This window comes from Panthera uncia, chromosome E1 (assembly GCF_023721935.1).
Source record: "Panthera uncia isolate 11264 chromosome E1, Puncia_PCG_1.0, whole genome shotgun sequence".
Classification (NCBI taxonomy): Eukaryota; Metazoa; Chordata; class Mammalia; order Carnivora; family Felidae; genus Panthera; species Panthera uncia.
Window position 1 is genome coordinate 12986014 of NC_064814.1, and position 27418 is coordinate 13013431.

General features: G+C 54.0%; 1 protein-coding gene across 2 annotated transcripts; it reads right to left on the reverse strand.

Moving 5' to 3' along the window:
• Positions 1–1807: 1807 nt before the first annotated feature.
• On the reverse strand, positions 1808–26405 carry MPP2 (MAGUK p55 scaffold protein 2). Of its 2 annotated transcripts, none has more exons than XM_049636213.1 (12): positions 26342–26405; positions 21215–21333; positions 7990–8142; positions 7707–7856; positions 7090–7317; positions 6251–6382; positions 6039–6144; positions 5866–5934; positions 5455–5616; positions 4580–4782; positions 4127–4255; positions 1808–2870 (listed from the first exon to the last, which is right to left on the reverse strand). In XM_049636213.1, exons 1-12 carry the CDS (start codon positions 26370–26372, stop codon positions 2694–2696), a joined length of 1659 nt encoding a protein of 552 aa, XP_049492170.1. In that variant the 5' UTR covers positions 26373–26405; the 3' UTR covers positions 1808–2693. The 2 variants fall into 2 exon arrangements, with proteins under 2 accessions (XP_049492170.1, XP_049492167.1); XM_049636210.1 differs by lacking the exon at positions 26342–26405 and adding an exon at positions 23984–24048.
• Positions 26406–27418: the final 1013 nt, after the last annotated feature.

A 27418-nucleotide genomic window follows, 5' to 3' on the forward strand; every position in this document is an offset into this window, starting at 1 on the left:
GGCCCCCATGAATATTCGCAGACCCCCAGCCCTGAGCATTTAGAACAAGCATTTTCTGGGGACGGGGCATGTGGAATGGTGGAATGCGAAATCTTAGAAGACATCACAGGACACAAGACGATTCACTCCAACTCCCATTCCAGAATCACTTGTGCTGGGTTCCCCCCTCTCACCCTGTCCAGAAGACATCCACCGGGCCCCAACCAAAGACAAACGGAGCCCAGAAGCCTTTGTTTTCACATTTAATCAAAGGAAAAGAAAGAAAACTGGTCAGAGCAAAAGCTCGAGAATTGACTGAGGGAGGAGAGAAGAGGGGACAGGGCCACCAGGCTGGCACTGAGTGTGGACAGTGGGGGGCAGAGTCCTCATTATCCTGAGGTGCCTCAAATACAAGCGTCTGGGGCGAGGTGGTGGGGGGGTGGGGGAGATGTAACATGATGGGCACACACCTGTTCCAACCCAGCCCTGGGCCAGGGTGGGGGGTGGGGGGGGGGGAGGGGGGTTGGGCAGGGGAGGTAGGATGAAGTTCAGGGAGGGATGAAGACAGGAGAGGAGGGACCCAGCCCAGCCGCCCAGGCATCACTAGAGGTGACAGAACAGCATCAACACAGGAGATCTGCCCTAAAAGGCCAGGTGCCAATACTCCAGCAAGGTGCCCAGCCTCCTATGCCAACCTCCCTCCACCCCCGTCGGAGGATGGTCTCTCCATCAGGGCACTTTGGAGGTTAACCAAGGGCAGGGGGTTTGCACCAGCAGATCCTCGGGTGCCTCTACTCCCAAGTCCTCCAGGGGAGGCGGGAACTGGCAAAGGATACCGCTGATTGCCTCGGGTGTTTTCCTCCCACTCCTGGTCCCCTTGGGCTGTGGGTAAGGGTGATGCAAGGAAGAGCTGACTTGAGGATGAAAAGAACACTGGCCAAAGGGAAAAGGGGAGTGTAAAGGCGACTGCATAGTGGAGGCAGAGCTACGCAAACGTGACGGGAGCAGGCTTGACCTTTACATCTCATTTGCATATCCTCTGCGAATGCAAATGAGATCCCTACTATAATAAATATATTTCTAACTTTGTAATAAATATTCTGTCTCTTCTCCCTCCCCTTCCCTACGAAATGGGCACACAGTGGTTCAGGGGCCAGCTTGGGCTGAACCTGCAGCGAAGACGGATTAGACACTCAGCAGAACTGGGAAGTCACGGGAGGGGGGGCGGGGGGGGGGGGGGGGGGGGCGATGGGGTGGTCCCAGCAAGGACAGGCTGACCCCAGGCAGGATCACAAAGAAGGACGAGGGACAGATGCCTGGGGAAGTCTAGGACGGCATTATTTTCTTAAAAGGGATTCTCCTATTTTACACAATTGCCTTCCCCAAGGACTCGGGGCGGGGGGGGGGGGGGGGGGGTTTTTGGGTAAGGGAAGAGCAGGAGGGGGGGGGGAAGACATCTGGGGGGGGCCAAGGGTCTGCAATGTGGGATAAGAGCCTCATAAGAAATGGGGGCTGATGGGGAACCCCCAAAAAAGTGACCTCCAAAGCAAAACCACCCTTTGCTTCTTTTCTCCAAAAAACTAACACTGATACACACACACCAATGGCACACACAGACCGGGTGCCGCAGCATGAGGAACAGAAGCTGCGCTGAAACCGTGTGGATAGCGCCCCCTGGAGTTGCTCGACAAGAAGCTGGCTAGAGCACAAATGTCCTCCGCCCGAGCCCAGGCCCCATGGCCTGCTCACAAGGTCCCCTCTGCGCCCCATCCTCAGCGCCCCCCCCCCAGGCAGATCTGATGCAAGTGGGCGACCTGGACCCCCTCCCCCCCCCAGAGAGACCACAATGGACAATGGTCACCAACAGGGAGCCCAGATATGCCCCACCGTGGGCCACGATCAGTAGGAGCAGGCTCCCTGTCACTTGGCTCGGTCTTCAGCCCACCCCTACCCCTGTTGAGGCCACTCACCCCTGCTGGCCTTGCCCCGCGGGGGAGCAGAGCTGACCTGTCAGGGGCACGTTGGAGAAGTCTGTGGAGAGACTTCGGCAGTGAAAAGCTGTGGATGAGGGAAGGACAGGGCGGGGTCCGCTTGTGGGACTCCGCCCGATTCCACGGGAGCTGGGACGGCCCTGCTCCCCCCGCCGTGGGAGCTGGTTCAAGCTCGGGTTCCTCCAGCCTTCAGGACGACACCAGGCTGCCACCACCGCCCAGGACTGCCTGGCTGCTGGGACCTGCACTCCCCGGTCTGGAAACAGCCCAAGGGCCACTCCTAGGCCACAGGTGTGAGAGGTGGGAGGAGCCCAGGAATTGGGTGGGCGTGGCTAGCCCAAGGAGAAAAGGTAACTGCAGAGAGGTGCCCTGGGGGCAGTGTACCTACTGACCACAGGGTCCCAAAGCAGCTTTTCTCTTCTCTGGACTGAGCACTATGGAGGTGACTCTGACACTCCTGGGCACAGCCTGGCCCTCAGAGGGACATCTGGTGGCCAGTGGGCATGGGGAGTGGGCAGCACCTGGGCACAGAGGTACCCCATGAACACCCCATCTCCTTGGCAGTGCATGCCTCTGTGCTGAAGCCAGATTAGGGCCCCCTAGGAGCCATCACCCAGGGAGAGCCAGACCACCAGGGATGAGAGCTAAGGATCATGGCTGGGGGTCATGGCTGGGGAAGGGGATGGGTCGCAACCCAGAGGGGTGAGGTCCACATGAACAGGCTCAGTACACCCAGCTGACAGGCACCCACTGGGGCTCTGTCCGCAGCTTCTCCATGGCAGCCTGGAGCTCACGAAAGGTCCTCTCCAGGTTGGTGTTGACCAGGCTGAGGTCGAAGTAGTGCCCGTAGCCTCTCTGGATGCGGCTGCTCTCTTCCACGGTCCTCCTCAGGTCTGCCTCCTGCTGGCACAAGGGGACCTCGCGGCCATCAGTGTCCCCCAGTCACCCCCATCATCACGGGGGATCTACAGCCTCCCCCATCTATCCCCCTGCCCAGAGCCCAGCCATATCAGGTACAGACTCCCTGGCTAGGGAGGCAGGAGCCATCGCACGTCTCCGGGCGGCTCTCCTGCAACCAGGGACAGACAGATGGGTGAAAAGAAGGAAGGAAGGAAGGAAATAACCTTTAGTCAGTGCCGAGCATGGCATTAACTGTTTTGCAACCCATGTGATCTTCGCGATAGCTCTGCTAGGCAGGACTAATGATTCCCCATTTCCAGTGGAGAAAATTGAGGTTCAAAGAGGTCACCCAGCCAGCCAGTGGCTGCAGAGGGTCTGTCTGACCCCAAGGTCAGTGCTCCCTCCAGTGTGACCAGGCGCCTGAGATGCACCTCCCAACCACGCCCCCACTAAGGCCATCCACGGGTGCCCCAGGCCACCACTACCCCACACCTAATCAAAGCTGGCCAGCTGGCTGAGCAGGGGTAGGAAGGACACTTTGAATCCTGACTTAAATGAGCAGAGGTGGAAGCTCTAGGGCTGGCCCAGCTTTGTCCCAGTGGCCCCAGTTGGCTATGTTTGTGGCCAGGGGACTTCAGAGGGGAGCCCAGCCCAGACAGCCTCTGACCAGGGGCCTGAGAACTGCAGTACCAGGCATGGCCAGCAGATGGACCCCTGAGCTCAGAGTTCTGCAAACCCTACATCCGGAGAAGGCGGCTCCAAGGGGTACCTGGGGGGGAGGTAGGCGCCCTGGTGTCCTGTAACCAGTGACTTGAAGCTTCTCCTCCCAGCCTCCTCCCTGATGATAACTCATCCCTCCAGCCATCCTTCCAGCCTCCAGCCTCCTCCTTCCCTTCAGCTTTTCCCTCCAGCTGTAAATGCCTGGCCCACTTCTGCCCAGAGATCACCCACCGGCCCTCTGGGCTCCCTTAAACACTCTGTCCCCCCACAGTGGACGGAGTGGCAGGCCTTTCAAAAGCTCCTGCACCCCAGGCTAGCTGTATCCCTGACTCTATGAGACTCTGGGCACTTTACTTCCTTGCTCAGATCTCTGTTTCCAAACGGATAAAGTGGGAGTCAGGAGTCCAACGTCACTGATACCTTGGGTGGTGCCCTCTCTCCTTTCCCCAATGCCACCTTCTTCTCCTCATCAGCTCCAGCCTACCTTCTCCCGGGGCAGCCATCAGGCCCCTCCCACTGCACCTCAGAGTCCTCACCGTAAGCTGCTTGGTGGACAGCCCACTCTCCAATGCAGCCCGGTTCATGGCCCGGAGGGTCTCGTAGTCAGGGGCCTCGATGAACACCACATAAGGGACAAACTCAGCTGTTCTCAGCACTTTCACTGCCTGCGGGAGAAGAAGGGGGTGGGGGAGTATATCCCCACGGATATCCTGGAAGGGGGAGGAGGGATAGCTGGGGGCTACCTGGGAGGGTGGGGAAATGGAACCTGGGGATGAATGGGAGAGGAACAGCTGGCAGGTGGCCGGGGACTGGGAAACTGGAAGAGGCTAGAGGAGGCCTGGGAGGGCGAGAAAGAGATTCCAGGTGGGTTGGGTCCCTAGCAGTAGTTGGGGGATATATGAGGGTGCTTGGGAGACCAGTGCCTGGAAGCATATGGGGAGTGCTGGGGGTGGGGCAGCAGAGTACCCAGCAGGGATCTCAGACTTTACCTGGGGGTTGACATCCAGCACGCACACTTTGCCGGCGGCGACCACGCCCCGGATGGAGTCGATGCGCGTGCCATACAGGTTGCCCTCGTACTCGCCATGTTCCAGGTAGCGCCCAGCGCGGATGTCCGCCTCCATCTCCCCACGGGACACAAAGCTGTAGCCCTGACCTTCCCGTTCGGAGTCCTTGGGCCGCCGGGACGTGTCTGGGGGGAAGGAGGGGCTGAGTGAGCACAAGCAGGCTGTACCATGTCAGACGCGCACGGTCCTGCAGCCTGGGAGGGGCGGCCTCCCTCCACCTTCAAAACACTGCCGCCTCCCCACACCCGCACCCTCACCCTCACCCTCACCCCTGCCACACACGCATTCGAGACTCCCACATTGACAGGACCTTCAGAGTTCACTGCGCCAACCTAGTGCTCACAGATGGGGGGGCTGAGGCCCAGAGGGGGCGATGTGCACCCCAAAGCCACACACCAAGGTCAAAGAGATCTGGGGTCAGCACTCAGGTTCCCGCCTCCAGGAACCAGGGGCTCTCACCACCCCAGCTGGTTCTGTCACCAAGAAGCCCCGTCTTCCACAAGGCCACACGCAGCCCTGTTTCACAGGGGTTCCCAGCGGGGCTTCTCCTAAGTGAAACTTGAAAGGAGGAAAGGCGAGGCCTGCCCCCAGCCCACCCAGGCCACAGGTTCAAAGGACAGCTTCCCCACCCCTCTCCAGCCTGCAGTTCCCCCTATCACCTACAGAGGGCGCATTCCCCCCACGCCTCACTCAAAAGTACCCCTTGACTTGGGAGTCCATGCAGATGCCTGCTCAGTGGACCCAGCCCCAGCCCCTGCTCCCAGTCCCCTGCCCACCAAGGCCCGGCTCCCACTCACAGGGCACGGTGGTGCCATAGCGATCTGGATCCCACATGATGAGTTTGTTCTTCAGGCTGCGCCGGCCCACACCCTGGGCTCCGATGAGCACCAGGGTTTTCCGGCGGAAGGGGGGCATGCGGGCCACCTCCTCATAAATGAGCAGCTCATGCCGGTCAAACTCTGAACACAGGGAGATGGCGCTCATCAGGCTAAGCGGGAGGCGTGGGTGGGGCCGGGCCTCAGGGAGGCCAAGGATAAGAGGGCTGCGGCGGTGGCGTGGCGGCGTGGGGGGGAGGGGTTGCAGCAGAGAGAGACTGGGCAGGTCCTGGGGATGGGACTGGCAGCATCAGCACCAACAAGTCACTGGCGGGGGTGGGAGGGCGCATGCCATATTAGAGGAGGACAGGGAAGGGGGCCCCCAACACCCACCTGCATTCTTCGTAGTCAAATACATCATTCGCTTCTTTTTCTTTCCTGAAAGGCTGCCACATAATGTCCCTGGCCACAGGGAGATGGGCGAGTGAGGCCAGGCAGGCTTGTGTCACATCCCAGATTAGGGGGTCATGAGGCGGTGGGGCGGGGGGTGGGGGGAACCCTCATACCTGAGGTGGGTGTCAGCTCCAGATCCCGTTTGACAAAGGCTTTCCGCTTCTCCTCCAGCAGCTGGCTGGGGATGAGCCCAGCACTGCCCCCTTCGACGTGGCATGCCTGAAAACGAACAAGGGAGAAAGATCTGCCTGAGTGAGAAGACACCTCCCTGGGCGCTCACCTCTCCCACACACCACGCCTGGAGAGACAGACACCGAGGGCTCACCTGCCACCAGTTAGCATCGTCCTGGTTTACAATCTGCAGTAAGTCCCCAGCACTGAAGCGCAGGCCGGCTTCCTTGCAGGGGATAAGGCTGTCTCTTGCAGGGTCGTAGTCGAAGTGGCATTTCACAAATACCTGGATGGGGGATCAAAGAAGGGTCAAGGGAAGAAGGTAAGGCTGGAGGTCAGAACCCTTCTCAGACCAGCCCCCTACCCCACTTCCCCCTCTGAGGGTGGGGGGACCGTCACCTGGTCCACTGTCTTCCCCAGGCCCTCACAAAGGTGAAAGAGGCTAAGGCGTGGCCCCCCTAGTAGGGGCATGGTGCCCCCAGGCCCCCCTGGTAGCGGCCTCCCTTTGCATCTAGAACAAAAGGACTCAGACTGATGGGGCCTGTGGTCAGGCCTGGGGCCTGAGGCGGCCACCCGCTGAGGTAGGGGCAGATCACTGGGTAAGGGACACAATCCTGGCACCCATTGCAGGATCCCTCAGTCCACCCACAGCCGCCTGTTGGAACAGGGGGCTCTGGCAGATGGCTACAGAGCCAGTAGGAGAAAGTGGACAGAACGGCCAGACCCCCACCTTCCACCAACCAGGAAGCAGCTGTACAGGGCACCTGGCAACTCAGCATCGCGCATGCGCGCGCACGGTACACATAGGCCCGGGGCTGCATCGATACAGGTTGCCTACGCGGGTACAAACGCGCGCACGTCCCTTGCACATGCGTATGAGTGCCCAAGACTCAGGCCAATGCACGAGTATGTGGGCCTGTGACCCTGGCGGCTGGGAGTTCCGGCTGCCCCTTGGGCCTTGGGCTGGGTGGGGAGGTAGGTGGAGGGACCCACCTGGCGGGGCAGATGGGGCTCCTGGTAGCTGGGCAGGATCTTGAGGATGACGCTGCCGCTGGCACTGCGCAAGAGTTCCTGCAGCGCGCGGGGGTCGCTGCCCACTGGCTGCCCGTTCACCTCCTTGATGATGTCGCCCACGTGCAGCAGGCCTTGCTGAGCCACCATGCCGCCGTGCAGAATGCGCGCGATCACCAACTCGCCGCCCTCCACACGGAACGTCACTCCCTGGGGGGTGGAGGGCGGATGTGACAAGGCCCCAGCTGCTCAAGGCAGAATCTTCAACTGGGTTTCCTAACTGCCCCTCCATTCCCACCCTCACCCCTTCCACCCCGGTCTCACAGAGTCCCCCTCTTCCATTTCTCTGCCCCAATCCTTCACTTACAAGGCCACTCATGGAGGGAAGGGGGGCAGAGTGGGGAGGGTCCTGGCACGCGGACGTGTGCAGCTCAGGTGCACGGTGTCTGCGGTCTCCTGGGAATGCACGGGCCTGGCCCGGGGCAAAGCTGGAACCATCTTCCCCTTCAGCCCTCTCCGGGCCAGATCCGGCCTTCACTGCTTACTATCCACCCCGCCCCCCTCCGGATCCCACCCCCAGCCCTGCCCCGTGGCCTCACCAGATGCTCTCCAGCGGTCTTGCGGATGCCCACCATGCGGACCGCGTCGGGAGGCACCGGCTGGTTGCTGAAGGTGGGGTCCAGGCCAGGGCTGGGCGGGGGAGTCTCATAGGTCTTCGAGGCCACAGAGTCGTGTGTCTCCAGGAGGGACTGGGGAGGTGGGGGAAACAGGAGGGACCGTGGGACAGTGCCCCGTGGCTCTAACTCCCCGCCAGCCCCTCTCCCAGGGGCCGCCCCAGCCACCACCCCAACTCCCCGCCCCCCTCCCCTCCAGGGCCGGAACCTGGAAGTGAGGCTCTTGGAGGATGCGGGCCAGCTCCGCGGCGGTGCTGCTCTGCTCTGCCAGCTGCGCCAGATCCCGAAGGATCTCCTGCACCAGCTCCAGGTTGTTGTCCCGCACGGCCTCCAGCTTGGTCTCCTCCAGCCGCTCGTGGGCCTGGTGGGTGAGGGCGGGGCAGGTAACACCTGAGGCTCCCCGAGAACCCTGAGCTACCAAACACTGCCCCGCCCACCCCAGCGCAAATCCTGACTTCAGACCCCGCCCTTGGCACCGCTTCTGACATCAGCTTCAGACCCTCACTCACCCAGCAGCGAGCACACTCCCACCTGCGCAGGCACACCTTGCCTTCTCCTTTCACCCCCAAAATGGTGATTAGGACCCAATTTAGGGAAGGGAGAGTACAAAGGATAAACCTTCATCCTGTTGCCACAGAGGGCCGTGAAACTTATCACGCTGTCTCCAGCCCCCCCAGGGACCCTATAAGCATGTGAGTTCAAGGACAACTTATTCCACCCAACATCATGGTCTTGGACATCCTGTAGCCCAGGATGAAGAAGCCGGGGAGGTGGAGTAACTTGCTCAAGGTCACAGGGACCCAAACTTGGGTCTCCAGGCCTTCAGCCTAGTGCTCCCAGTGAGGGAGGGAACGAGAAACCGGTGCGGTTGACCTTGAACCACACGAGGGTTTGCCACACCAACCCCAGCACAGTCAAAATCCACATATAACTTTTTACTCCACAAAGACTTAATTACTGATAGGCTACTGGTGACTGGAAGCCTTATGGGTAGCAAAGAATTGGTTGGGGTGCCTGAGTGGCTCAGTCGGTTGAGTGCCCAACTCTTGACTTCAGCTCAGATCGTGACCTCAAGGTCGTGGGATTGAGCCCCTATGTCAGGCTCCGCACTGGATGTGGGGCCTTCTTGGGATTCTCTCTCTCCCTCTCCCTCTGCCCCTTCCCTTCTCACATGAGTGTTCCCCCCGTCTCTCTCTCTCTCTCTCAAAAAAACCAAAAACAAAAACAAAGAGTTGGTTAACACATATTTTCTACGTTATATTATTATATACTGTACTCTACAATAAAGTAAGCTAGGGAAAAGAAAATGTTAAGAAAGTCATAAGGAAGAGAAAACATTTACAGTACTGTGCTTTATTTATTGAGAAAAGTCCACAGACGAGTGAACTCGCACAGCTCAAACCCATGTTGCTCAAGGGTCAAATGCACATGGCGCCAGGAGAGGACCTTGCACCTGCTTGTTGATTTATGGACTCTGGGCTCCATGTGCTCTGAAAAGGGGGAAGGAAGGTTTTACCAGTGACCAGTCCAGCAAGGAGAGTTATGTTAGTTGGGTCAGGAAGTAAGGAGTCTTATTTTAGGGATATAAATGAAGACTTTTTTCTCTCTGAACCATTTGAAAAATAGACCTAAGTCACTTCACCCCAGACTACTTCAGCGTACATCACCTAAGAACAAGTAGGAGGCCAGCTACATAAACTATAATACCACCACCACTTGGAAGAAGTTCAACGTTGACACATTGATGTAATATCTAATAGACAGTCTCTATTTAAATACTGGTTAGTGTCCCCAAAGTATCCCTTATAGTTTTGGGGGTTTGTTTTTGTTTTTTTCTGATCAACAATCTCATCAAGGACCATGTGTTACATTTGGTTACAAAAAGGCCACATCTTTTTATTCCCCTTTAGACCAGATCCCAGTAACTTCTGGTCTTTCGGGACATTTTTAAGTTCAGGCAAGTAGTTTGCAAAATGCCCCACAACTGGATTTCTCTGATTGTTTTGCCATGATTAGACTCAGGTTAATCATTTTTGGCCAGGATTCTACATAAGCAATCTTGTGTCTTTCCCACACCTTGAGACTGTGACTATTCTGTTCCCCAACAATCTTTCATTGATGTATTTAGCGTTCATTTATGACCCCTGTCTAAATCAATTCTTAAGTTGGGGGTTGCAAAATAGTGATTTTCTAACTCCGTTATCCCTTCTACATTTATTAGCTGGCATTCTCCTGTAAGAAAGAACTAGTCCTTTTTCCCTCCCACCCCACCTCCCTCTCACCTAAACTCCCCTCTCTGTATCACTATGGATTCTTTTTTATTCTGCATTATACTCCACCACCGTCGCTATCTTCGTGGTCTCAATTTATCCCAAATTGTGTTCATTGGGAGCTCCAAACACACCTGTGTCCTTTGGACACGGTTCCCATCAGTCCTCGAGCACCTTCTTCCCTCTGCCACAGGCTCATCTTGTACTCTCCCTACCCCACGTCTGGGCTCAGCAATTTCTCCAAGGAACTTGGATTCCTTTTGGCAGAGAATGGTACTTAGAAACCAAGATCTGGGGTACTCAGTGCTCATTGCTTCTGGCATGTCACTTCTTTAGTAACCCTTCGTTGACCCTGATAGTTCCAATTAAAATCTAACGCTGCAAAATTTTCCTCCTCTGCTCCCGTTCCATATTTGTACCTCCCTTCTCCCTCAGTGAGAACTTATTTCCCAAAAATATGAATATATCTGCTTATCTGTTCCATCCTTCAAAATTCAGAAGGATTTCAAAATTGCTAAACTACTGTGACTACCCATCACAAACTTAAGTAAAAGTCAAGATTTATCTGCAGTCCCTTTTGTCCTCAGAATAGTCTAAAAGCACTTACAGCATTAGGGAGATGTTCTGTATCTGTGCTGTCCAACATGGCAGCCATATGTGGCCATCAAGCAACGGGACTAGTATGACTGAAAAACTGAATTTTTAATTCTACATCAGCAGTGCAGTGTATTTAAGTGTTTTCATTTTAATTTAAGCATTTAAATAAATACTCACATGTGGCTAGTGGCTACTCTATCAAATAGTACAGCCTTAGACTATATCTCACTTAGGGTATACAGTCAGAATACTGTGAGCAAAAGTACCAGAATTAATTCCCTTTTCTGTATAGTTACGCTAACGATTTAATATGTGGACAGATTCACTTATCTGCACTTAATCTCAGAGTTTGCTTTTTTCATTCTTTTCAATTCATTTGTATTGTTTGAATATTTACAACACTTACATGGTTCACATTTTAAATCTAGGGGCACCTGGGTGGCTCATCCGTTGAGCATCCAACTCTTGATTTCGGTTCGGTCATGATCTCATGGTCCTGGGATGGAACCCCACATCAGGCTCCATGCTGAGTGTGGAGCCTGCTCGGGATTCTCTCTCTCTCTCTCTCTCTCTCTCTCTCTCTTTCTCTCTCCCTCTGCCCCTCCCTCCCTCTCTCTCTCCCAAAAAGATAATTTAAATCTATATAAAAAGTAAACCTAGGGACACCTGGGTGACTTGGTTGGTTGAGTGTCCAACTTCAGCTTAGGTCATGGTCAGGGTTCGTGAGTTCGAGCCCTGCATCGGCCTCCCTGCTCTCAGCACAGGGCCTGCTTTGGATCCTCTGTCCTCCTCTCTCTCTGCCCCTCCCTTATTTGCACTCTCTCTCTCTCAAAAATAGATTTTAGGGGCGTCTGGGTGGCTCAGTTGGTTAAGCGTATGACTTCAGCTCAGGTCATAATCTCCTGGTTCACAGGTTCGAGCCCCTTCTTTCTTTTCACAACAGTAAGTAAATATTTCTCTTTCTTTTTTACATACAAGGTAGAACACTATACACACACACTCTTTGCTTTCTTTTTGTTTGTTTGTTTGTTTTTTAATTGGCTTGGTTTGCTGTTTGGCTTTTACTTAACAGTATGCCCTGGAAATCACTCTATGCTGCTATGTGGAGATCTTCCTTTATTATTATTATATATTTTTTTAATTACTGCGTTTGAGTCACCGCACGACCGGAGTACCATAATTCATTCAACCATTCTCAGGGGTATTTAGGTTGTTTCTAATCTCTTACTATTGCAAACAAAGCTAGAGTGAAAAACCTGGCATAGCTGTCATCTATCTGTAGAGAAGCCTTCCATGTCAATTCCTGGATCAAGCAGTAGATACACTGTGGTTTTGCTAGATATTGACAACCCCCCTCTCCATGGGGCTTGGGCCGCTTTGTCCTCTCACCAGCTTTGGATGAGAGACTTCCCTGAAGCCTTGCCACCGGAGCGTGTGATCAGACCTTTGCGTGTCTGCCAATCACGTGGATGAGAAACAATTTCTCAGTGGGTCTTGATTTGCATTTTGCTTCCGGAGTGAAGCTGAGCATCTCCTCATATGTTTAAAGGCCATCTCTTCATCTTTCTCTGCAAATTGCCTGTTCACGTCTTCTGCCAATTTTTCTATCAGGTCTTGGTTTTTTTTCTTTGTCCCATTTTTCAAATGTGCTCTGTGTTGGAAAGATAAGCCCTTTATCTGTGCTATCTCTTGCAAATATTTTCCCCCAGTTTGTCATTGTCTTTTGATGCTTACGGTTTGCTGTCAATGCAAAGTTTATTAATACATGCATCTGATTTTTAAGGCATAGTTTAAAAGGGGGGCTTTCCCAACACACAGATCCATGTTTTCATCTAGGATATGTATGGTTTATTTTTCACATTTACATCTCCGATCTGCTTTGAGTTTATTCTGGTGTATGGTGTAAGTACAGATCTGCTTTGATATCTTTCCAAAGGACAATCCAGGTATTCCAATACCATTTATTAAAAATCTATAGGAAATTTTTTGTTTAATTTTCTATGTGTGACAATGGTAGTGTGAATATATTTTTAAGAATCTTTATCTTTTAGGGGCGCCTGGGTGGCTCAGTCAGTTAAGTGTCCGACTTCAGCTCAGGTCGCGATCTCACAGTCCGTGAGTTCGAGCCCCGCGTCGGGCTCTGGGCTGATGGCTCGGAGCCTGGAGCCTGCTTCCGGTTCTGTGTCTCCCTCTCTCTCTGCCCCTCCCCCGTTCATGCTCTGTCTCTCTCTGTTTCAAAAATAAATAAACATTAAAAAAAAATTTAAAAAAGAATCTTTATCTTTTAGTTATATATGTTGAACTACAGATAAAATTATGTCTGAGATTTGTTTCAAAATAATTCAGGAGAGAGGGATGTAGGTGGAGGTATGGATAAAGCAAGATTATTCATGGGTTGTTACGTGTCAATGTGCAGCAATGAATGATGCAGGTTCAGGAGACATGTTTTTCAAGCCAAAGGGAAGAGATTCTAATAACACCTCATAGGGATACCCTGAGGATTCGGGGAGATGCACACAGGGCCTGGCACACAGTAGGTGCTCAGTAAAGGCTAGCTCTTTCTATCTTCTCTTCCCCAAACAGGCCAGGGGAACAGCATCTGCAGGGGGAGGCACGTTAGCCCCACAGTCACTTAAACCAGCCTCTGGCAGGTGAGAAGCATTTCAGACAGACGCCCACAGCCTGGCGGGGCAGAATGTTCCTGCGTGGGAGAAGCAGACAATTGAAGGGGCAAAGGAGTAGCACTCAGAAACCACTTATGCTTTGGAGCACCCAGGTGTCCTAGTCGGTTAAGCTATGGACTCTGGATTTCAGCCTCAAGTCATAATCTCATGGTCATGAGTTCAAGCCCCCACGTGGGGCTCCTCACTGAGCATGCAGGCTGCTTGGGATTCTCTCCCTCCCTCCCTCTGCCTTCCCTACCTCTCTGTGCATTCTGTCTCCCTCCCCCCCCCCCCCCAAAAAAAAAAAAATAAAAAAAAAAAAAAAAAGAAAGAAAACAGTTATGCCTTGATGTTCCTTGATGTTCCCCAGGTGCTAACTGAGGCATGTCTCTGAAGGTTCCACCAAAACGTATGTGCTCTTGTCATTTAGCTCGGCACAGCACGCCAAGCTTTCCGGGCCCTGTTACCAGCGACTAGAACAATGCCTGGAGTCCAGGGCCCAGGAACTGTATTTCAAGAATGAGCAGTGGCACTGGGGCATGCAACCATCTCACAATGGCCACTTTAGCCGGTCTGTCTCTTTGGCTTAGCAGGGGAGAACAAATTTCCCCAGGAGCCCTCACTAACTGAGCCGGAAGCCAGGGCCCCTCCCAAGCTGCCTACCTCCCATCCCTACCATAATGACACCTCCCTGCAGGCTGGTCCATTCATCCTCCTGTGGCTGCCCCGGGCGTCTCACCCACTGATATAAAAGCACAGCTCTCCAAGCTGGACCTTCACGGCCCAGAGGAAACTTTACACATTTAACCATTCAAATACAAAAGAAACACTACAGCAGCGTGATCTAAACAGCGGAGTGACGAGCGCTGAGAACACCTAACAGGTACCATAATTTACAACACACTTTTCTGGGACTTTGAAAACCCAGAATTGGATTCATCCTATCCTTGCTCTGTGATATGTTCTCGTCATTGGTTTGGTTTGTGCGTGGCTCCCTTTCAGTTTAGTCGGCACTGAGTTAGACATTTTTATAGTAATATAACAAGGATCGAAGAACCCACCACTCAAACCATACATGAGGATCTTGACAATATCCTACATCTAACCACATGGCCCAGCCACCCATCCACTCCCAGAAACCGCCATCTTGATTCCCTGTCATCATCCTGCCCTGGCTTCCATTTCACGGTTTCATTATCTCTATGCATTATACATATTTCTAGAATTAGTATCATTTTTAATTATTCTTACCTTTTTTAAAAAAGGGCGAATTATGCTATATATAATTCCTGGGGGCCTGATTCTTTTCACTTAACATTATTAAGTGAAAAATTATTTTACCTACTATTTTTTTACCCACTATTATCTTGCTAAAATTTACTCTCACTTTCCATATTAAGAGATAACATTTTACTTTGTTTCACTTATTATTTTTCACTTAACATTATTCTTCTATGATTCATTCTTTTCTCCCCCCCATATCACAGTTGTTCATTTTAACCATATTATATTCCATTGTGTGAATATGCCACATTTGATTCATGCCCCCTCCTTGGGAAGCACCTGGGTCATTTCAGGATTTGGGCATCGTGAACAGCACTGCTATGAACATTCCAGTCTGTATCTCCTGGTGCACATGTAAGAGTTTCTCCCAGAAACAAAATTGCTGGGCCATGGGGTATACGTACGTTCAATGGTAAAGCAGCACATTTACAAAATATCTCATTTAAATGTCATACCAGATGGGTGCACCTGGGTGGCTCAGTTGGTTAAGCGACTGACTTCGGCCCAGGTCATGATCTCACGGTTCGTGGGTTCGAACCCTGCGTCAGGGCTCTGTGCTGACAGCTCGGAGCCTGGAGCCTGCTTCGGATTCTGTGTCTCCCTCTCTCTCTCTGTCCCTGGCTCACTCATGCTCTGTCTCTCTCTCTCTCTCTCTCTCTCAAAAATAAATAAAATTAAAAAAAAAAAATGTCATAATGACCCTGTGAGATTAGTAGTCCCAATGCCATTATCTGAGACTTGAGTGGGTGAAACGAATTCCTTCGGAGCCCAGAACTCATCTGTGTACATCAGGGACTCCAGTCAGTTTCCTGGGCTCCTCCACGGCTGTGGTGCCACCATCTGGGCACCTGTTTGGAGAATGCATGCAGTTGAGAGGCACTAGGCCCCACTACCAGGAAAGTTTTGAGTTTGTGTGGTAACCATTTGTTGAATTCTGCTCTGACAATCATCTTCGGCACAGCAGGGGCTCAAGCTTATTACAGACCAGAAGCCTGGGCCAAGTATACAGTTAGCTAACGGTGCAGCTGGTACTTGAACCCTGATCTGTCAGCTGCTGGTCTGGAAGCAGACTGCAAAAGCAGAAACGTCACACAGCCATTTCTCTGTGAGTTTTTCCCCCTCTGCCCTCACACTCCGGCATCTCTGATTGTGGCGAAAGACAGGGAATTCTCACTTGACGCCTATGTTCATAATTAAATAGCTCAAGAACTGAAAGAAGTCCCAGAGGGTGGTGTGCCAGAAGGTAAAGTCACTCTTCAATCGTGATTTGATGGTGTGATTTGCTTTGGTCGGGGGACATTAGCAAATATGATGCAAAAAGAGGCTTCGAGGCTTGTCCTCCCTTGCCGCTGAGACCACCATGTGAAGAAACCTGGGCTCTCTCCTAGAGGGTGAGGGACCCTCTAACCACATCTAGACCATCCTAGACACTGCAGCCTTCTCAGCTGAGACACCAGATGTGTGAACGAAAACATCCTAGACCACCCTGCTGAGCAGCCCAGACCAGAAAAACCACCCAAACCATCCAAAAAATCATGAGAAATGAATCATGGTTGTTTAAAGCCACTAAATTGTGGGATGGTTTGTTACACAGCAGAAACCGACTGATACACTGAGCTCCCCACTACCGTAGCTTCCACTTGTCATGTCCCTTGGTCAGAGTCTCTATTTCAGTGACAGCCCCCACCCCAACTCCTTCATTCTTCTAGGACTCTCTCACCCCGGCCTTATTACAGGAGTGGAGTCTCCCAGTGAACTCCAGTCAATGGACAAGACTGCATTGTAACACCTCTTTATGGTTTGAAATGCACTTCTACATCCTTGACTTTCCCCATCCCTACTACAACTCTGAAAGAGAGACATCATCATCCCCACTTTTCCAAAGAAATAACTAAAGCTCAGAGAGGTTGTCAGACATACTAAAATCACACAGCCAACCAAGGACTCTTCTTTTTTTTTTTTTTTTTAATTTTTTTTTTCAACGTTTTTTATTTATTTTTGGGACAGAGAGAGACAGAGCATGAACGGGGGAGGGGCAGAGAGAGAGGGAGACACAGAATCGGAAACAGGCTCCAGGCTCCGAGCCATCAGCCCAGAGCCTGACGCGGGGCTCGAACTCACGGACCGCGAGATCGTGACCTGGCTGAAGTCGGACGCTTAACCGACTGCGCCACCCAGGCGCCCCAACCAAGGACTCTTCTGACTCCAAACCCCATGTTCTGTCTACCTCATCTCATGTGGATTAGATCACAGGCCCCCCAGCTGGCAGATGTCTCCACTGGTAACAGTTTGCCAGAATTTCTGAATGTCAGCTGACTTGGATTCCTCACCTTCGACTTGCCTGTTGTTGGAACACCTGCTGAGGGATCCAAGTCGGCCCTCCCCTGTGTCACCCGCCTGCTAAGGTTGCCACCTGTTGTCTGCAGCCAACCCCCTGGATTTATGATCTGTCGGCAAGATTTGATTTCCCTCCAGAGCCTTTACTCTCTGGGTTTGTCCCCTCAGGCCCCGCCCCTCCGTCCTAGATCTACTCAGCCCAGCCCCTCCCAGACTGTCTGCCACATCCCCAGAGGGGACAGGCAAGTCCCACCCCATAGGGGAAGGGGCCGGGGGTTAATAGCTACCACGCAAAGTTCCAGCTTGTTTATGGGCCACTTTGCCAAGAGAACCAAGTTTTTACAACTGGATCTTTGATCCGAGCCCTTTTGTCTGGTAAGTTGGAAATGTATCTCTGTATGCAAGGCCATTAAAATTGTGAGAAGGAATAAGGAGTAGGTCCTGTTGTCCAAAGCAGGTCATGGGGTCAAGCCCAGACTGAAGAATGGAGAAACTCTGCCACTCGATGAGACAAGTGACAAAGTTCCATTGCAAAGCGTCACACGTACAGGGATGGGAAGGATTCTTACTGAGCTCAGACAGGCCTTTATGGAGATGCACTTCTTGTCTGTCTCACAGCTCAGTGGAGAGAAGTCACAGGGTCCTCTTGGCCTGTCAGCCTCGTACTGGGGGGTCTCAGAGTTGAAGAAAGGTCCACCCTATTCTCTGTTGTGCTTTATGCATCTGGAACCATCCTGGGAATCTCTTGGGAGGAAATTCTGACCAGCTTATCCCCCAAGGACAAGTCTGGAGAAGGGAGTTTATGTTTCCAGTCTGATACGGTTCGTCGGTAACTTCTCAGGTAGGCTGTACCGTGACACTCCAGGGCGACAGACTTGGACTCCATCCGGAGAACAAACTATCTGACCGCTCACTCCCACAGCCTTAGCCCTGTGCCTGGTACTCAGTGAGCACGCAACAGATATTCGCTTTATCAGTGATGGCTGACCGGGTGAGTGACGGGAAATCATACAGCCAGCAATCCCCTCACTGGAGGGCCGTCTCGTGGATCAGACAAAGACACCGAAGAAGGATGCTAGCAAGGGCCATCATGCTTCAGAGGGACCTTCTAACCCCGAGATTCTGCTATCCTAAAAGCTCTCTATTTCATTGGCTGTCTCACTGTAGAAGCAACAGCTAACGTGACCCAGAGGGGACAACGGTCTAAAAAATCCAACTCTGAAATTGGCTTTGGCCGGTTACAGGTGTCGAGGGTCAAAATGTGCATATTCAGCAATGCCACTGCCAAGTGTCCACCCTAGAGAGACTCACACACGTGCAGAAGCAGCTGAATGTGAGGACACTCGCCGCAGCGCTGTCCTTAGTAGAAGAAAGTCAGCAACATCACACCTTTTCTCAGTAGAACCGATAAATAAATACACCAGGCTCTATCTCATAAACTGGAATACCACACAACAGAGAGGGAGACACAGAATCTGAAGCAGGATCCAGGCTCTCAGCTGTCTGCACAGAGCCCACACGGCGGCGCTTGAACTCACGAGCTGTGAGATCATGACCTGAGCCGAGATCAAGAGTCGGACACTTAACCGACTGAGCCACCCAGGGGCCCCTATGACAACATACTTCCTATTTCTTGCAAAGAAACAACAAGCACTAAAGAAAACAGGGCCAGCACTCACGACCTGGAGATAGGTACTTACACAGCTGTTGGGTTTAACTCCTACACTCGTTGTATTCATTCATTCAGCAAATATTTAGTGACCATCTACTGTATGCCAAGGGCTGTTCTGGGCTCTGGGGATGCAAACAGAAGGACACCCCTGCCCTCCGGGACCTCACATTCTCTTTGTCGGAAACATGCGTGCTGCCTTGTTTTTATTTTTATTTTTTTCAATACTCATTTATTTGTTTATTTATTTAATTGGGGGGGGGGCAGAGAGAGACGGAGAGAATCCCAAGCAGGCTCTGCGCTGTCATCACAGAGCCGGACAAGGGGCTCAATCTCCCGAACCATGAGATCATGACCTGAGTCGACATCAAGAGTTGGACGCTTCACCGACTGAGCCACCCAGAAGCCCCTTCCTGTTTTTACTTTTAATACACGAATACAGTCCTTCACCATTGAACGAAAAGCAATCGGCCTTTTCTCCAATCCCCCCCAGTCTGCTCACTTTTCTCCTCCCCAGAACATCCCACTACTGACCATTTCAGCCCTTGCCCCCTCCGTGGTTAGCAACCTCCCCAGGTCTTCATACGGAACGTTCCACACGACCAGGCTCTGTCCCCGGGGCACAGTGTCCCCTGAGTAGCTCTCTCCCTCCAGTGCGGCCTGGTCCCTCCCACACCCCGTGCTGGAGCCAGCCACGGCTGTCCTGTGCCAGAGTCCCCATCCCTACCCTGAGGAAAAGCCACCACCTGGCTGTACCGCCCTCTACCGCTGTCTCAACAGCATCATTGTCACACTCCTGGTCACTCCATCGCCACTCCTTGAAACCCTGGGCCTGCCTCGGTCTTCTCCCACCCCAATGCCTTGTCGTACCCTAGATTCCCACCCCACCCCCACACAAACCTTTCCTTTCTGAGCCTCTTTAACATCAATGACCTCCCCATCCACTGCAGCCACATCCTAAATTGTCGTGTTACCCCCTAGAGCTGTGCTCCTTGGAAATCTTTCACCTCCCGCCTCCCTCTCTCTAATCTCTGCCTTCTCTTCCAGTTATGCACTCTCTCCCCAAACACTCTATGACCTCAGAGAGCCCCCAGGCCTCCATCTTTTCCCCCCCTCCCCGCTCTCCCAGTCTGGGCCCCAGAAGTGATGCTCTGAGTCCCTCCCTCTCACTGGTCCCCTTCACACTGCCCCCCTGCATCCCAGCCTCCACAGCCCACAAGACCTAGACCAAAGCCACCCCCTTTCCTCCTGGCATCCCGGGACTGAGCCCACCCCCACCTCGAAAGTCCGGCATCTGCCACGGGCAGTCTGGGGCCCTGTCAATCCTGCTCCCTGGCTTTAGTGGGGACCCCTTGCCCTCCCTTCAGCGATTAGTCAAATCTTCATCTCCAAATCCCCCTGCTCCATCCGGATCCCTAATTTCCAGCAGACCACTGCCCCCCGCTTCTCTGAAAACCCTGAGCAATCACACATGATTCTCTGCAACTCCGCTGCCTCCTCCCCAGGAGATGGGGCACCCTTCTACCCGCCCCCCCCCACCCCCCGCACCTCAGCTGAGGGCACCACCAGCCTCTTACTTCCCCTATGCAGAATCCTGGGTGCCTTGCAACCTCCACCCCTCACCTTCCACACCCAAACACCAAACGCTGTCAATTTATTTCCTCAATAATTCTTTCCTCTTTCCCTCCCTCAAGCCCTGTTACTAGAGGTCTAGTTCATGGCCATCTCCAACTCAGGTCTTTCCAGCTCCAGCCTTGACCCTCCAACCATCCTCCACATGGCTGCCAGAGGGATGCTCCTAAAATGACCATGTGCCATCAACACGCCCTTGCTTAAAACCCACAAAAGGCCCCATGTCACTCACAGGACATCACAGGACGAGGCCCAAGTCCCCAGCACAGCCCCCGGGGCCCGCCACAACCTGTCAGCATCTCGGCAGCTTATACTCTCTGTCTTGCACCCGAAGCTCAAGCCTCACACCGACACTCACAGTCCCCCGCATACTTCTGGCTTTTTCTCACTTCTGTTTCTGCTCAAGCTCTTCCCTTGTCCCCAAATGCCCTCTCCCTCCTCTTTGTTCTTCCAGACTCAGCTCAAGTGGCCCTTCTTCCAGGAAGCCTTCACTGGCTACATCGGGCCAGGTTAGGCATCTGTCCTTATATTCCCTAAACACCTAGTGCATCTGCCTCTATCATGGCCATTACCAACTCATTTCATGACTTTCTCTCTTAGTGAGTTTCTCCCCCACCTGATGTGTGGCAGGTGGCTTTAAAAAAGACACCTGCACAAAATGCTCGAAGGCAGGGAGAGACAGGCAGGATGAACTCTGGAGATTCCAATGCACAGACGTGCCCACCCCTCGGCAGACGCACCCTCCACAAGCTGGCGGTCACATCTGCCCACATGGGCCTGTCCACACTCTCACCAGCCAGGCACGACACAGCCCCCTCACCTGCAGTCATGCAGATCCATCACCTGGGCACCATCATCATGCAGAGACCCTCCCAGGGTCTTCTAAGTGCCACATGCCCCATTCCCAGGCACCCTGTGGCCAACACCCCACAACCTCCCCAGACACAGTGCTCTTATGCCCACCTCCCCGAAGCACTATACCTTGGCCAGGGATCTTACTATGGGACTTTCCATAATGCCTCGAAGGAAGATCAGGTCCAGCTCCGCGGCCCCCGTGGCATTGGGGAGGGATCCCAGGTTGTCCAGGACTTGCTGCATGGCTGGGAAGAAGGGACGGGCAGTGAGACACAGGTACCAGCTGGGCACAGGAGGCCAAAACACACCACAGCAATCCCACCCTCCTGCCCTGTGCGCCACAGAAGACAGCCCCTCTCCAGCAGCAATTCCCTCAATGCCCAGCACCGACACTCCAGGCCCCTGAATGCCTGGGGAAGGGAGGTGGGGGGACGGGGCAGTTTGCTTGGCCTGTTCTCTAGGCCCTAGGTAATGCCAGCCGGGGCAGGTGGGGGGCTCCTGGAAGCAGAAAATGGACTCGAGGTGCGTGGGGGGAGAAACGGAAGCAGTTGTCAGGTTCCAGGTTCTGTCCTAAACCAGAGAATCACAGACTCCTCACTCAAGCTCTGGATGGGCTGGTCCCGGGACTCAGCCACCTGCACCTAGAGGGTTCAAGGATAAGACAGACAGTACTTGGGGGTGTCCCTGAGTGCAGGCCCAGAGTCAAGCAGGCAGCCATGCAGGCGGCCAGAGCCTCTACAGTACCCAGTACAAACAGTACCACTAATTCAGTGTGATTTTTCAAAAGTCACGGTCCCTCACCGGCCTCGGTCTTTCCCTCCTGTAAAACGGGTGGGTGCAACTGTGTCTACAGGCCCTTCAGTTCTGGCAGAGAGTGATCTATTACCATTGAGAAGTTAACATAGAACACAGAGAGCCAAAGCCATAGAACACAGAGAGGCCCAGAACATTGGCAGGAGCTGGGGAAACGGGCACCCAAGGGCAGAGGTTAGACCAAATCAGCCCAGGGATCAGCAAACCCGCAGCCTGGCACGGGACATAACAAGGATGTGAGAACACCTGACACTGGGCCACCACAGTGGCTGCTGAGATCTGAGGTAGGGGCTGTCTTCACGCACCCACAGAGGTGGGAGCTCCTGGCTGTGGCAGGTTCTAGGAGGAGGACGGGAGAAGCAGAATGTGCCCAGCTGGGGGCAGAGATGGGCAGGGGGTATCATTACTCTGCCACCCAGCCACCCACGCCTGCATCTACGTAACAGCACTCAAGCTATGGAGGAGGGGTGGATACAGTCCCTGCCTCCTCTCACCACTCTTATCAGCGCCCCCTCCTCCAGGCAGGAATGGGGACGAGGAGGAGGGGGCTCTGAACTGGAGAAGCAGTCATGGCTCAAGGACCCCCTCTTTGCCTCCTCCCCTCCCCCCCTCCAGAAACAGCATCCAAGCCAGCCCTCTAGACCCCTCCTACTCAGGCCCAGGCTTGGCATTGATCAGAGACCTGCAAGGCCTTTAGTGGCCTCGGAAAGAAGCCAGGGTAAGGACTCTTCCTGCTCTGCGAGGGCATCCTGGGATCCACCCTCCCGGGCCATCCTCACGTACAGGCTCACAAGCCTGTCAGCCTTGGAGGAGGACAGAGGCAGGGGAGTTAATGCCCTCTGTCCAGGCCAGCTCTCCTGGCAGGCTGTGCCCCCAGACCCTTAGGCTCCTGAGAGCCCGCTCCCAGGACACGCTCTCCAGATGCCCAAACCCCCAGGGAGGAGAGTAGATTAAGGGTCCAGCTTTCCCCCCAGCCTCCCGCCCCGCCTTTCCCTACCTTCCCTCTGGAGATCGGCTTCCTCAGAAGAGCCCAGGGATATACCCTCCAAGGAGGCCCCGCTGCCCGGACTGCCCGCCATGGCTACCCCCCACCCCCGGCTCCGGGGCTCCTGAAGTAGCCTCCACGCAGCCGTCGCTGCCTTCCCTGCCCAAGGAGGGCAGCGCTGGAGGAGGCGGGACTCGGGGAGAGCCCTCTGCAGGATCAGCCAATAGCTAGGCTCAGACTCCCTGCCCGCCCTGCTGATTGGCCAAAGCCCGACTGGAGCAGCCGGGTGGGGAGGGGGCGGTGATAGGGTGCGAGTGGGGCCGAGGGAAAGGGAGTCCTGGTCTTCCTGGTGCTCGATCACCCCCCCACCCGTGTTCGCACCAGCGGGGGTGGGGAGGAGGCGGCAGAGAGGAGGTTTGTGGGGCAGGGGGTTCAGCCTGCTGCCCCTTCACAACTGAGGCGGTGCTCAGAGACCCCTCCTCTCACAGTCCAGCTGCAGGAAACCTAAGGCGGGGCGGGGATTTGGCCTCAGCTTGTTCCCGCCCCCCTTTTCTGGAAGTCTCTTCTCCAGTACACCCAGGCCACTTCCTCCTCTGGCCCTCAGACCTCTACCGTATGTTCCTTCTCCAGACCCAGTTTCCTTTACGATGACCCCCTCAGGATCAAAGGAAGCCCCCAAGAATGACTCTCAGTACCAGGGGCACTCTCACTGCCAGGGGCAGTGGCAGTGGCATGGGGCAGATAACGCAAACCCCAAATGCCTCCCCCTACCTGCTAGCCTTGGGGGAGTGGAGGGAGGCGCAGAAGAGGTGTGGGGGGGAACAGGGAGGAAAAGGAGGGGAAGGGAGCACTATTACTGCGGGCAGGGGAGGGTGCCTCAAGCCCTTCTGACCCCACACCTCAGCCGCAGCCTCTCCCCTCCCCCATCACGCATTAGCTTCTCCCCTTAGATTAGGGATGATGCCTGGTGGGCAAGTCAGGCATCTGGGAAGGGAAAAGGTAAAGGTGCATTCTCGCAGCAGGGACACAGGTGGGCAGGAGCAAAGGACTTGGCAGTCACCCCAGCCCGCTGCCTCCATTCCTCTGATACCCTGTACCTATGAGGCCACCTCCAGACACTGCTGCTGCCACCAGTCAGCCAGCCAGCCAGCCATTCCCTGAGGAGTGGCACCAGGTCCTAACACACCCCTGGTTGCCATGGCAGCAGGAGGGATTACACACCAGGACATTAACCCAGGGATGCAAGAGAGATTTAAAGAGACAGCTCCACCTCAAAACAGCCCACATCCCAGCCTCGATTCAAAGACAAGGGGGAGTCAAGTAAAGAGGGAAGAGAGGGTAGGGCTGCAGGTCTGGAGACTCCAGGGGTAAGTTCTCTAAATACCCAGCCCATGCCATAACCCACATATCTCCCAACCCATCCCCAAGGGGGCCCTCCACTCTACTAGAAGTAGAGTTGGGTCTCTCTGTGAGAATCCCACTCCACAATGACAATGGCCATGTTGACCCGTGGGGAAGGGTAGGAGGACATTGTTAACTTCACTGTGCAGATCCCTAGGCTGGGATCTCTCGGGGAAGGGAGTGAGGAGAGGGAGGGTGACCCTGAACTCAGAGGCAGGGGCACTGCTATCTGTCTATCAGGCCTGTAGAAAGTGTAAGGCCACAAATGAGAAGAGGCAGATCCATCATTAGATTTTTGAGGCCAGGGGCCAATCCAGCCTGGGGCAGGCAGAGAGGGCTGCCTGCAGGAAGGACCGAGAGGCTCATGGTCTCAGGGTCTCACATCACCTCTTTACAGAAAAGGAAACTCAGGCTCCAAGAGGTTAAGCAGCCTGCTCCTGTCCTCCTTCCTTTGGATGTGGGAAGGCAGAAGTAGCCTATGGCAGAACACCAGGGGATCAGGGTCCCCAGGAGTCCTCAGAGGAAGCAGACTGTACCCATGCCCCTAGACTCCCCTCCCTGCCTGACCCCCCACTGCACCCCCACCATGCCCCTATCAACTGGCCTGCAACAAAGAAGTCAAATTCCCCTCCCTCTACATCCCTTCCAGGCACTATTAATGGGTTTACTGGGCAGCCCCAGATTGAGAGGCCTTTAATCACGGGCTCAGGGATGGGCTTAATTAACTCCCAAGCAGCTTACAGTGGGGCCCAGGCAGACTGGAGCAGAGTGGGAGCAGGCTGGACAGGAGGTAGGGGCACTGAGCCCTCCAAGGCTGTCAAAGCTGGGGGACGTTAGTACAGTGCCTCTACTACATGGAGAAAAGGCCTTTCTTGTGGGAACAAGGGTGTCACAGTTTAGGGTCTGGCCTACTCACAGCATCCTTCACTTTCCTGGCTCACTTTCTCAGAGGAGAGGGACAGGGGAGTCATTCTAACCAAATTGGGAGGCCTGGAATGTCTTGCAGAGGCAAGGGAAGGGGCTGCATGGACAGGAGGTCAGATAGATCAGAGCAAAACAGAGCAGATTACAGTGTGAGGGCCCCTAGCCTCAAGCATAGGGAACTTCACCTGGTGGGCCCCTGAATGCACAAGGGGGTCCATGAACCCCTGGGGTAGAATGCAGATTTTGTACATAGAAGCATTGGTCTACGATGAGGGCCCACAGCTGTCATCAGATTCTCACAAAGGGATTCAGGACCAAGAAAAGTTAAGAACACTTCTCTCGTCCAATCGCCTCATGTTACAGATGGGAAAACCTAGGTCCTAAACAGGACTTAAGGTCACAGCCTAATTGAGGTAATAACCCAGCAGCACAGCATAACAACTGTGAATAGTCCTATGATGGAAATATCATCACAGCCTTTGAATTTCACATCAACCTCTTGATGGAAGAGGAGACGCAGGCCCCAAGAGGTTAAGTAATTTGCTCCTGAGGCTTCCGAGCTCATCTGGGCGGCTCACTCCCTTGCCCTAAAACCTCCTACAGAACCAGGTCCAGGCTTCCTGAACTGGCACTCCCCACACACAGGTCCTTATGTCCCAGCACACATAGACGCACATGTTGCTGGCACATGCTGGTTTACTCCACCTGTCTGGTGGGCACCGCACTGTGGACTTCTCAGCCCCAGGCTGTTCTGCTATAGTCCCTCTACTCCCAAGCCATCCTCCAAGGGCCAGCTCCTAAGGGCCACCTCCCCAACCAGCCTGGCCCCGTGCCATTGCCCTCCAGCAATACTGTGGATCGTCTCCGGAGCGCACAAGTCCCTGCCCTCCACGGAGGTGAGCTGTGCCACGTCTCTAGCCCCACCCTGGGGCAGACGCAGCAGGGCCATAGAAGCAGCTGGAAGGAAAGGCTGAGTGGCAGGATGGAGCAGCAGTGAGGGCCAGTTTATCTTTAGAGGTAGCCAGGTAGCCGTGGACATGACATGCCCGACTGCTGCTCTCCAACCCCAAGCCCCTGCCTGGCACTCTCTGAACCTCTGATACAAACTGACATCCTCAGCCCCTTCTTACCAGACTCAGAGTTGGTGGCAGCAACTGGCATGGTGAGGTCTGCAAGGGCTCTGCAGTGTCTCTCCTGGAGGAGGGGAGGAAAACGAATGAGAAGGAACAATGGCACAGCAATGGGGAAGGAATGGCGGCGGTGGTGGTGGTGGGGGGGGGTTCCCCTCAGGATCAAGGCATTACCCAGAGACTATATGATCCCACAGGAAGGCAGGAAGAGCACATATTACATGCCCATTCCTTCAAGGAGGAGGAAATGAAGGATCAGAGAGGTTCATTGCTTTGCCTAAGGTCACAGAGCTAATATAGAGAGCTACAATGAAAACCCGGGATTTTAACTGTTTCTGTCTGCCATCTGTCCTTTATTCATTTATTTTTTTTGAGGGGGGAGGGTAAGAGTCCAGAATCTGAGGCAAAAGCAGGAAAGATGGGCATTCCCAGGCTGTAAGCTGCGTGAAGTCAAGAACTACACCTGTTTTATTTTGCTTCTGGAACCTAGACGTAGCCAGTGGAGATGCTCTTACAATCTTTCGTCTGTCTGGCCGACAGAAATGAAGTCCTACCTTCCCAAGCCCTCTCTGACTTCCTCTTTCTCCCTTTGCCTCTTTTTAGCCCAGAGCTGGGGCAAGGAGAGCAGTGGGCTCCCCAGTCTCCAGTGGGGGGCGGGGTGTGTGCAAGGGAGCCACCCACTACCTTTTCCTCCCTTTGCCTTCCTGGGCACTTGCTGGTGGTGAAAACCCTAATTCCCAGTTGCCGTGACAACTAGAGGCAGTGACTCCCAGCAGGGGTGGGGGAGAGGAGGGAAGCAGCTGGCAGTGCCCACTTTAGGACTGAATGCCTGCTGGGCCCTGGGCGTAGGGAGCCACACCTTCACCTCCCCCTAAAAAAAGGACTCTCCCTAGAGGGACCAATACCAGATTTTAATACAACCCTCCCTGGTCCCATGCCTGCCACCCCCAGGCCAGAGCTGGTCACCTGAACTCAGGTAGCAGTAATTACAAAGGCTGGGGGAAGACTTCGCTTCCTCCTGGATCTGCCCCTTAAAGACATGGAAGAAAGGAGTTTTAGGGGAGAAGAAGGGAACCC

Coding starts and splice junctions, on each gene's coding strand:
- MPP2 (XM_049636213.1), bottom strand. CDS start 26,372: ATGCCAGTTGCTGCCACCAACTCTGAGTCTG. Junction 7,857..7,989: donor TCCAAGAGCCTCACTTCCAG/GTTCCGGCCCTG, acceptor CCACCTCCCCAG/TCCCTCCTGGAGACACACGA. Junction 7,318..7,706: donor AGACCGCTGGAGAGCATCTG/GTGAGGCCACGG, acceptor TCCACCCCCCAG/GGAGTGACGTTCCGTGTGGA.